The 11,194-nt window shown below is 49.7% G+C and overlaps 1 protein-coding gene across 2 annotated transcripts in view; it reads left to right on the top strand.

Annotated features, from left to right (window-relative positions):
- The window catches only part of ACSS2 (acyl-CoA synthetase short-chain family member 2), a 32,478-nt gene that overhangs the window by 14,038 nt on the left and 7,246 nt on the right, over window positions 1-11,194 (top strand). The window contains exons 2-7 of one of the 2 annotated variants that reach the window (XM_009694710.1): window positions 4,087-4,178; window positions 4,733-4,836; window positions 5,134-5,206; window positions 6,017-6,092; window positions 7,517-7,631; window positions 9,218-9,256. In XM_009694710.1, the coding sequence (XP_009693012.1) occupies window positions 4,087-4,178; window positions 4,733-4,836; window positions 5,134-5,206; window positions 6,017-6,092; window positions 7,517-7,631; window positions 9,218-9,256 (499 nt within the window). The remainder of the gene's footprint in view (window positions 1-4,086; window positions 4,179-4,732; window positions 4,837-5,133; window positions 5,207-6,016; window positions 6,093-7,516; window positions 7,632-9,217; window positions 9,257-11,194) is intronic. The other variant, XM_009694711.1, reaches the window with a different exon arrangement.

Genomic DNA, 11,194 nt, shown 5'->3' with positions numbered 1-11,194 from the left:
CCTGCTGCGACCCAGATGTAAAATTTTGGATTAGTAGTTGCTAAATGCAGGACTCGGTTTGAGGGAGATGAGAAAAACGTCAGGCTCAAACTGTGTTTTGCCATGTATTTCATCTAATGACATATCTGGGAAGTTTAGGGAGCTGAAAATTGGTTTTTCCTTTCAGAAGAAGGCTTGCTGTTAGATCAAAGATGGCACACTAGCAATCGTAGCAGTGCCTCTGCCAACTATTTTCATCACCAGTTCTTAAAACAGGGATATATTTGGGGGATGTTGGATTCTGTGGGGCTGGGGGTGCATGCTGTGGGTATGGAGGTGGGCACTGCGGCAATGTTTTCAGAAGTGTAAGGTTTTTTATTTTATTTTTATTTCTTTTTCAATTTAATTTGGACAAGCAAATCCATGTGGGAGGCTCAGGACTGACAGCTCTTCTTATATCCGAGGGACGCCCAAGGGAAGATGCTGCTCGCAGAACTTTGATGCAAGGAATTTACAGGCTGGCTTTTGACACAGAGAGTACTCGGTAGCATGCAAGTGGGCATTCCTTTAAATGCTCTGTCTAAAATACATAATTCTTTGGGCTTTTGTGCTAAAGAAGAGGACAGAGCAATCTTTGAGTGCTGCTGTAGCCCGCTGAATGTAGCTGTGGGCACTCCAAACTATTTTCAGATGCGGGGAGACTTAAAGCAATTGCCTGCTCTTGAGAGACTGCTCAGAGGCCTTTGCTGGCGATGCGGTGAAAGGAGGCATCTTGTCCTGTAGAAAAGTGGTCGTGACTTATTTCCCATTAAGCACAAGATCATCTTAAGATCTGAAGCCTGAGGTTTCCCTCGCTGATGCTAGTAGAGCTCTTTCGCAGTCACGCAAATGAATGGAAAGGCCTTTGAAAGCCCTCTGAAAAACTTTTGCAAGGATTTAACTTCTCTTTGACTTTGCTCTGCGTTTCTCCTGCGGTGACTCATGCACGCTGACTTTGAGGACAAGCCTGGGTGCATTCCCTGGCCTGAATTTCCCTCCCAGAGCCTGGTGAGGAGGAGGAGGACCTGGTGTATTTGAGATGCACTTCTCGTGTGCAGGGAGAGCAGGGGTGTCCAAGTGATGCCTCACACCTGAGTGGCTCAGGGCATGTCTGTGTCCTTGGCAGGTACCATGTGCAGGAGCCAGCATATCTCTGTCTGGAGCGGGTACACAGGGCTGCTCACCCAAAAAGCTGCAGTTCGATGTGGTCTGGCTGCCATCTCCCCTTGGCTGCTGGGGGAGTGTAGGTAGCCTTTTATATAGGCTCTGTCTCCATCCCACCATCAGCCCATCTTGTAGCAGCAGTGACCACCCCAGCCTGAAGCAAATCAGCGCCTGTGGAGACCTGTTTGCAGCGCTGGGCACAGCCAGACTCTGTTGGAATCTGTTAAGGAGATGCATTAGAAATGCAGCCAGTGCAGGCTCAAGGCAGGGAGCTGAACCTTTCTGGAGTGTGGGCTTGCAGGGCTTGTGTCAGGGGACTCCCAAGTTTTGCATGCAAAGCAGAGCCGTCCTCTCCCTTCTTAGGCAGGTATTGCACCACCGAGTCGGTGGGCAAACCTGATTTCCCTGGCACAGGGAACCAACATGCTTTCTGCTGTGTCCTCAGCTAAGTCTGCCACCAGCCAAAAGATTGCTTCACCTACAGCACCCAGCCGAGCCCTGAGACAGCACACACGGCCGGGGGCTGCCTGCCTGCCTTGCATGAGAAGCCTTCCAGATGGGACAGCCTGTGCTAGTCTTTCCTCCTAAAGCGTTTCTCTCTTAGTAAAGGTTGTAATTAGATCCTACGCTGCAGCAGAGCATGGGCAAAAGGATGTCCCTCATCCCTGCTCTGTTGTGCAGGTTAACACTGAGCTGGGGGCTGGATTGCACAGGACCTGCCCGCAGTGGCCAGCAGACCCCAGTGCAGAAATCTTCAGGTGAGGGGTTAGTGGGCTGGGATGCTCCAGCTTGCATTTGGAAGCATTATAATTGTCTTAAGAGATATTTCATAGCAAGGCTTATCGCCGAGGGGCAGAGCTGCACACACAGCGATACTGTACATCTGGACCCAAGCAGGTTTGCACAGTGCTAGCTTTCATGTCGCTGCACCTGCAGTGTAGATGCACCAAGGAAAACCTCTGCATGGTGAGGGAAGGCACTCAGCATGCAGCCAGACACAGCGGAAGCAGATGCTCTTCCTTCGAGCCAGATCAGTTACAACTGCTCAGTCCAGCACCGAAATCAGCTCTTGGATCTTTGACCCTCAAGTAATAAAATCAAAAAGGAAGCTCTCTGGTTTCTTGGTTTCTTGTTACTAGCCGAGAGCCCTGCTGTAAGGGACCTCATCTAATGGTTTCACAAGTTGTTTAGCTCAAAGTGGTGCTCTTGGTTGTGATGGGGAGAGGACAGGAAACTGCTGGGGTGCCAGGGCTGAGCCGTCTGCCCTGGGTGCAGACTCTCATTCACATGCCTTTCTTTTTTTTTTGTATTCTTGTTTCTCTCCTCTTTGCACTTAAAAGGGGCCAAACTTGCATAAAGGACCAAGTAGGGAATCCCCTTTCAGGAGCTACTGGTGGGAAGATACACTGCCTTGTGCACATCAGTGCAGGTATCGATGGACCCGATTGCTGCAGAGCACCATGGAAACCGGGACTTATAACTAGGTATCAAGAGGGATAAGTCAAGTTTGTAAGTGGCAGATCCATGAGCAGCTTTGGAATGGGATGATCCAAGTGTAACCACCAGTTCTGAAACCCCTGTCCTATGTGGGGCGGGGGGCCCAGAGCTTGAATCAGTGAGGCTCTTCCGCTGTTGCCACCAGGACCGTGTCCACCGTTGGAGCACATGGTCCCTGTGATGCTGACACAGGATGGCACAGAATTACATGAGAAATGAGGGAGTTTCTTTATCCATTTTGGCATCACAGGAGCCCTCCTTCTGTTTGTGTTGCTGGGGAAGGGGGAGCAGTGATTAGGTTTAGCTAGAATTCAGTATATATTTTTTATATGCTTTGGAATGTCTGAGATGTTAAAGAAGGGAGATTTCTATTCCTGAGTTAGATGGAGCCTGGGTGCAGTCCTAAGGGAGGACACGACATGGAAGGCGCTTCCTAGCTTCTCTCCAGCACCAGTGGTGTTTTTCATTTGGCTGCACATACTCAAGGGGACACTTTTCCAGGGGGAATATCAGCTGAGAGTTATACTCCTATTCTTTCATGAATCACTGATGTTTCTGTGCTGGCTGCCTTGGGGAGAGACCTGGGAAAGTGTCTCCCTCCTTCCTGAGTGGGAGACTGCTGCTCTGCTGAGTGTGAAGTAATTTCAAGTTCTTCGTTAATCTGCTGATCGGTTGGGAGTGCCACCTCGTTTGCATGGCTAAAGCGTGGTGTCATATTAAAATTAGCTGGTTTTTACTTTGGGAGCAAACCATTTCCCTGGGTGCAGCTCTTGGCTTTTCTTCCCATCGGTGTGTCTAATGGCCAGGTCCCTCTGCACTGGCACCTGGGCTGCAGGAGCCCAGAGTTGGTTCATGGAGGACCACAGAGAGAATAATGCAGAGCAGGCATGGCACTGAACAAATATACATGGGTATATTTATATATGACATTGGAAAATAAGACAGCCCTTGGCTTCCCATCTCAGTCCATCAGATGGTAGGTATTCAAGGGCTGGGTGTGCTGCACAACAACATTGGCCAGTGTTTCATGCAGACATATCTGCAGGCGTAAGTGCATGTGAGCAGGGGTGCCATGCCATACATCCCAGCTCGTTCTTGAGAGTGTGCACTCAGCTTTGGTTCTGTTGGACCCTTCTTGCATCTCTGAAAGTACCACATATTTGCACTGCATGCATTCAATTGCTTTCAGGTGTAGTGATCTACACAGGGATGGGGACTTCAGACTGAAGTTTCCTACTATTGGAGAACTTTAGTCCAGGATTAGATTTCTGGGCTTTGATTACTCTATGCTCGGAAGGGCAGGTGAGGACATCCATGTTGTCCAAAGCAGTAAGTACCTCTGAATTTGCAGCGTCATTCTTACCTTGTAATGCTTGTACAGTAACCAATATTACCTTGCTTTTCCAGGGAAGGGAATGAACCTGGAGATTCTGCAAAAATCACATACAGCGAGTTGCTGCACAAAGTCTGTCAGTTTGCCAATGTCCTCCGCAGCCAAGGTACGCAGCTGAAGCAATACAAGCATTGGATACTGGGAAGGCATTAGACGGGGTTTTGGAGATTGAGTTAATTTTTTGTGTGGTTGCCAGTCTGTTGAGTAATTCTGTGCAAAATGCTTCGCTTCTCTCTCTGCTTCCACAGTTGTAAAGCAGGGTGGATGCAGATTTGCTCTGCAGTGCTCTTTTGGAGATTCATCTCTGGCTCTGTCTGTGAAAACTAATCAATGCAGGTCATGTCAGCTGTACAAGGAAGAAATTTGTGCTCAAAACTTCCTGCTCTGGGGTTTTCCAGCAAGTGGTGGGCACTGGTTACATTTCTGCCTCCTTCAAGGGCTGTGTCCAACAAGGACATGGAGTGTTCATTGCAGTCATCTTACAAGAGCCATAGGGCTTGAAAGGCAAAACCCAAGGCTGGTTCAGGTCTAACTCCAGCTGAAGCTTTATTGTATGCATATAAATACTGATTTTAAATAATTCATTTCTTTCTGTATCATGTTCTTTTGACATGTGACATGTTCATTTTGTCAAATGCCATGTTCATTTTCCCTCCACAGGCGTGAAAAAAGGAGACCAAATTTCCATCTACATGCCAATGATCCTGGAGCTGGTTGTAGCCATGCTTGCCTGTGCCAGGATTGGAGCTCTGCACTCCATTGTGGTAGGGACGAGCCCTTTCTGTTGCTCTTGGTGCTGAGCTCTTTGTGGGGAATAGCTCTTGTTTTTGAGAGAGGAGCTGGAAAGATGGGTGCTGACCAGGATATGGATGGAAACTAAATTCAGGTGCTGCTGTTTCCTAGCCCTTTTCTGCATTAACTATGGAATGAGCTCCTTTAGCTCTCTCCATCAGTGCCTGGTGCTATTGTTTACCATGGGTGAACTGCACAGCTGCTGTTGGGTTTTTAGGGTTGTGGGGTTTTTCGTGTTCTTGCTGACTTGGCTGTGTGATCTCCGTCAGTTTGCAGGTTTCTCAGCAGACTCTCTTTGTGAGCGGATTCTTGACTGTGGTTGTTCTCTCCTCATCACGGCAGGTAGGACATACATCTGTGCCCCTGAGCCATTACCGTTGCCTGTCTGAAAGGTCTTTATCTTAAAAGCCAAATGCACTTGGAAATGGAAGAGGAAGGGGCAGTGCTTCAGCTGAGCTGCCGCAAAGCGGATGCAGTGCTTGTAGCTGTGCTTGAGTACTGTTTTCCACTTTGAATGTACAGTGAAGCATCTAAGCAGCCCGCCCACTTTGTCCTGTAAAGCATGATGTCACCAGCTGCTAATAACATGTTTCCAAACGCTTCTCATCCATGTTCCTCTTCAAAATAAGCCAGATGTTTGCAAGATGTATCACTTATGAGGCAGTCCTAATAGGAGAATTCCCTCCCTTCCCAATTTCAAGGACATTTCTGCTGCAACTCTAAGCATTGTAAAGGAAGGGATCAAGAAAGTGTTAGTGTTTGCATGTAAGCCCACTGCATTTCCCCAAATGATTTTTGCAATAGTGCAAAAAATAGTGTTTTTATTAATAGGTCCATGGCATGGGAAGGACCCACTAAACTGCAATCTGTGTTCTGCCTGCATTGGATTATTTCCCACAGAATATTCCTAAGTGACTTGTTGGGTCAAACTGGAACCTCTCCCAGGGAGGGAATTTCACCATTTCTCTTGGCATCTGTTTCTCTAGGCTAAAAGGGTGTGTTAGGAAACCTTTCCCATCAGCTGCCTCTCTGCTTTCCCTCACTCCAGTGCATGAGCTCTGCTCTGCCCTCCTGAAACTGCTTGTTGCTTCTAGCCGTCCCAGGCTGCCTTGGCTGTGAGGCCTCTCTAATGTTTTCCTTATTCTTTTGCAGATGCCTTTTATCGAGGGGACAAGCTGATCAACTTGAAGCAGATTGCAGATGAAGCCCTCCAGAAGTGTAAAGACAAGTAAGTTTGGATTCTCTTGTAAGAAGGACATTGCTGCTGGATTCTGCTCCTGCACGAATGGAAATGCAGGTTTTTATAGGTGGGCAGACACTGCAGCAGGTCAGACATGAGCTGCACTACGTTCATGAGCCTTTCAGAAGCAATACATGCTTCGACTCCCTTGTCTTAAAAATATTTTCTTTTGCCTTTCCTCTTGTCCGTTCTGACCTGAAGGCCCACATACTGGATCGGAGGATTTGCTACAGACAGACTGATTCACCATCATTGTGGCTCATGGCAGATCTTCCCAGTTCTGCAGCAGCAGCTCTTGGAATGGGAGGGAATAATGCACTGTCATACTAGTTGTGAACAGTTGGACACAGTGCCGTGGGGCAGGTCAAGAGGAGGCTTAAGTCTTGCTCCAAAGCCACCAATTCAACAATAATGAAATAAACCAGAAACAATTCAAATTTGGGAAATGGCTCTGTAAACAGGAACAGGCACTCCAGTTGACATGCACCAACATGTGCCCTGGATCAGGGCCTGACTGCACACAATTATATGGTGAAGCTCCTTTATTGTTTTTAAGCATCTTCATTGAGATGCTGTAAACCATAAAGAGATAGACAGATCTATCATCAGGTTTTACAGAAAGGGAAATAATCATGGTGAAATGACTTTGCCAAGCTTAGGTGTCTGCGTAGCTTGTATGAGACTGAATGTGGTCTTGTAAGTTAGATCAAACATGACAATTTAGGGCAGATAGTCTGCGTGTTAGAAATTCAGACTCTTTAAAAGCATTTAAAACTCTAAACCTTAAAAACATAAGTTTATATGTCCGTAAAAGTAGGTACCTTGGAGGGCAGAAGTGATCCTGAAGTTGGGAACTGACTGATGGAGACAGTGTGTTGATACCCTGACAGGGCTGAAGGGAGATAAGGTCATTGTGTTTGTGTTATAGGTGGGCTGTTGGCCCTTGTGAGGGGAAAAACACTCGCGCTTTTCCTTGGTGTATAATCTGACTTTGGAGGCCTTTCCTCCTCCTGAATAAGACCGTTGGTCACACTTCGGGTTGGGAGCAGCCACCTAGTATTTCTTGGGTGCTGTGGGAGGTCTTGTTTGTGGTCACGGGCAGGCGAATTTGGGATTTATAAGGAATCTGCCCAGCAGTGACCTGTGAGAGATACGTGTGGGATCCCCACTTCCTCCATAGGAACTGCACCTGATAAATCCCCAGTAAGCTGGGCACAGACCTTTCCTGTTCTCCAAGCTCCGTTCCTGTGACTGGTGTCCCTTGGCAATTAATGATATGCCTGGAGTTTGCATGGTGGCATACACTTTAGCTCAACAAAAGCGGCTCAGGGCCCCTGCTCTGCCTCCAGTGCTGTCTGTAAAGCCCACAAAGGGCAGGCTTAGCCTGATCTGACAGCTTCTGCCTTTTACAGGGGTTCTCCTTTGAAAAAGTGCATCGTGGTGAAACACCTGGGAAGGGAAGAGATAGTGGTGGATGGAACATGCAGCAAGTCTCCCCCTCTCAAAAGGCTGTGCCAGGATGTACAGGTATGCTCCTGGGGGGATGAGAGGAGGGATTTTATAGCTGTGGGCCTGAGCCCAGCAAATCTGTCAGTGCAAAACCACTGCAGTGCTCCCCTGGATGCTCCTGTTCCGTGACTCCTGTACCTGTTTTCTCCCCTCCTTGCTGTTTTTGCATTGTGAGTGTCTGGAAAATGGTTCCTTTGCCTTACCAAGATCTTCTCCCTCCTGCTTCCTTTAACACCATCGCTAGCTGCCAGCCCACAGGACCCCTGAGAGCACAGCGGGCTACATCCTCCAAAGCCACTAGGACAAGGACAAGATGACCATTTTCCTCCACCCAATGAAGGACTTTTCCTTCTTAGCCCTGTATCTGTCTCCGCTTTTGTGCAAAGACCAATGCTATCCTGCACTGTAGCTGTGACAGTGGAAGCAGGAGAGGGAAAAACAGGAGATTTGTGCTCATGGTGTGGGTTCAACACAGCCCCGCCCAAACATGACAACAGTCATATGCGGAGAATAGTGCAGTCTCTGTGTAGCTGGCATAGTAACCGTGTCAGCTGTCGGGGCTGGAGCTTTCCTTTGCATCTGAAACCGGATGGAAGGATGTGGGCCAGAGGCATGCGGTGAGACGGGGGTGGAAGGAGGAGAAGGTGTCGTGGAGCTGTGGCTGCCTGCTGAGCTCTTGAGGCTGGTGTGCAGTTCTGCTGTGCCCGGCAGCTACCTGCTGCCTTCATCCACTTAAAAGGCAGGTTGCTTTCAGCTACCTCACAGCTCCATGTCTTGCAATGGTGTCTTCTGTCCCTGTGTATTTGGTGATTATTTGCATTGGGTTATCGCTAGGCTGTTTGCTTGCTCAGAAATGGGGTTGTATTTGGGGAGCACGTTTGAGGTCTGGGCTCTGCTTTCAGAAGGGAGGGTCTGTGCACATCCGTGGAACAAGAAGTACAGCAGGTTCTGTATCTTTGAGTTAATTTTCTGAGTTCATCTGCGTTAATTTTTTTGGGGTGTTGTTCAGTGTTTGCCAGCCTGGCTGTGTTACATTGGTCTTCTCTGCCACTTCTCTTGTGAGGGCAGGGTAGCTGCAAAGGGGTGGGAAAACTGGAGCAGACCAGCATTCCTGGGTGAGGTTTCCCTGGTTGCGGGGTCGCATAGAAGCCTGTCCCTGCACTGGTCGCTGTTGGTGAGGTGAGGTTATTGTGCAGAATGTCCCGGGAGGAGACTGGAGGTCTCTTACCCTTTGGCTTTTACTGCTCTACTTGTTCAGACACTTTATTAGATTACTTTCCCTTGTTGAGTGCATTTTTACAATGCTGTTGGCTTGTGTAACGCTATCAGACGGTCCGTGGGCTGTATGCCAGCTCTGTGCTTCTGCACCCAGCTGGCTGCATGCAGGGGGTGGCCTCTGCGACCTGCCCAGGAAAGGTGATGGAAACGGGCAGGCTTTCGCTGAGAGGGCATCTCATGGCCTGGCTCCGGATCTGAGCACTCTCCAGCCTGCCGGGACAGTTTCCCAGCATCCAGGACTGTGGGCTTCCAGCTCTCTGTCTGCAAAGCCCTGTGTGGATCCTCCACTTCTCAACTTTCACACCCTCTTTGTGGATTTTTAACAGGAAAAAAAGACTGAGAGCTCACAGAGACTCCATCCCAAGGTATTTACACACAGCACTGCCTTCCTCCTCGTGGCACCTCCCATCTGCTTCCCCCTCCAGCACTCCACCTTCCTAACCGCTGCGACTCTGCACGGCCACTCACCAGCAGTTGCATGTTAGTGATAGATACCACTCGCCGCTTGGCCAGAGCTGCCCACGGTTTTGGGGTTAATGGAGTGCCGCTGACTTCACTGCTAGAAACAAATCTGCATCCATAAAACTCCCTAAGTGCACGTCAGCGTACTGACGGGGGAAATGCAGAACCACTGGGATGTGCTGTCGGTGTTCGGGTAATGGTTCATCCCTCTGCCTTTTAAAAGCAGCTCTCACAATGCACTTCCCTTTGTGGTGAGGCTGGCAGGGATCGCCTGCAGCTTCCCGGCTGCGGTGGTGTGCTGTGGGCAGCAAACCTGGAGCTCCACACCCAACATGTGGACTCTGCCCGCCCCATCCACGGAGCCGTGACCTCAAGACCCTGTGAGCAGGCAGGCAGAGGCAAGCTTGGCCCCAGGGGCTGTGTGCCGTGGGTCTGACCTCCTCCGTGGAGCAGTGGAAGCTGGGTGCTAAAATGGAGGGATCCTTGAAGGAGGGATGCAAGAGAGCAACTGTTGGATGGGCTGGTGTGAGCCTACTTCGGGCTGGTTTGATCTGGTGCCTTGCTGGGAGCTTTCTGGTGGGGCAGACTTGTGGAAACTGCTTCCCCACATGAAGCCAGGAGCCCTGGGGATCCGTGAGAGCTTTCCAAGTGGGCTTGGTTATGCTGGGCTGTCCAGCAGCTAGTGTTCCATTCACCACATGTGCAGGAGCTGCATCCTGGGCCGTGGGGTCCCAGTGCCTCCAAATGGCACCTGAACATCTTTTGGGCTACAGAGAGTCACTCTGTGACCCTGTGGCTGCTCTCCATGCACCCCAGCTGAGGGAGCTGTGCGGACTCTGTGCAGGCTGTGCTTGCGCGATGGGCTGTAGCTCTGCAAGGAGGAGATGTGCCCCAGCTGGAGCTGCAAGGCTCGGGGTCAGGGTGCCTGCCCTTGCAGAGATGTGAAAAGTGGAGGTCTGTGCTGAGGCTGGGAAGTGTTGCCCACTCAGCTGCCCCCAGGCTCCTCTGAGGAAAGGCGAGAAGGTCAGGTGGAGTTAGGTCTTGCACTGAACTGTGCCATCCCAGAGAGGTGGCCAGCCAGCACAACTCTCGGGCTGACCTCTGCCCATCAGCCACAAGCATTGGTGGCTCTGTTACAGCTCTGGCATCCTCAAGCAGCTCCTTCAAGTGGCCAGCAGTGGGTGGTTCTGCATTGGAGCAGTCACTTCTTATCAGAGTAATTATGTTAAAAGCCAGATAACAGATTTTTTTTTTTTTTCCTATGTCTGCAGGACCAAGCAGCGTGAACCCAATGTGTTCATGTTTGTCTCGGCCACAAGCATTGGTGGCTCTGTTACAGCTCTGGCATCCTCAAGCAGCTCCTTCAAGTGGCCAGCAGTGGGTGGTTCTGCATTGGAGCAGTCACTTCTTATCAGAGTAATTATGTTAAAAGCCAGATAACAGATTTTTTTTTTTTTTCCTATGTCTGCAGGACCAAGCAGCGTGAACCCAATGTGTTCATGTTTGTCTCGGGCCATGCTGCTGTAGGGGTCACAGAATCACAGAATCCATTTGGTTGGAAGAGACCTCTGGGATCATCGAGCCCAACCTTTGCCCTAACAAACACCCCCATGTCAACCAGACCATGGCACTGAGTGCCATGTCCAGTCTTTTCTTAAATACCTCCAGGGATGGGGACTCCACCACCTCCCTGGGCAGCCCATTCCAATGCCTAACGACTGTTTCTGCGAAGAAATGCCTCCTAATGTCTAACCTCAACTTCCCCTAGCGCAGCTTGAGACGATGCCCTCTTGTCCTGTCACGAGTTGCCCCGGAGAAGAGACCGACGCCCCCCTGACTAC

This window comes from Cariama cristata, unplaced genomic scaffold (genome assembly GCF_000690535.1).
Source record: "Cariama cristata isolate BGI_N322 unplaced genomic scaffold, ASM69053v1 scaffold16792, whole genome shotgun sequence".
Classification (NCBI taxonomy): domain Eukaryota; kingdom Metazoa; phylum Chordata; class Aves; order Cariamiformes; family Cariamidae; genus Cariama; species Cariama cristata.
Note: the sequence above shows the minus strand (reverse complement) of the source record. Positions and strands in the feature narration are given on the sequence as shown.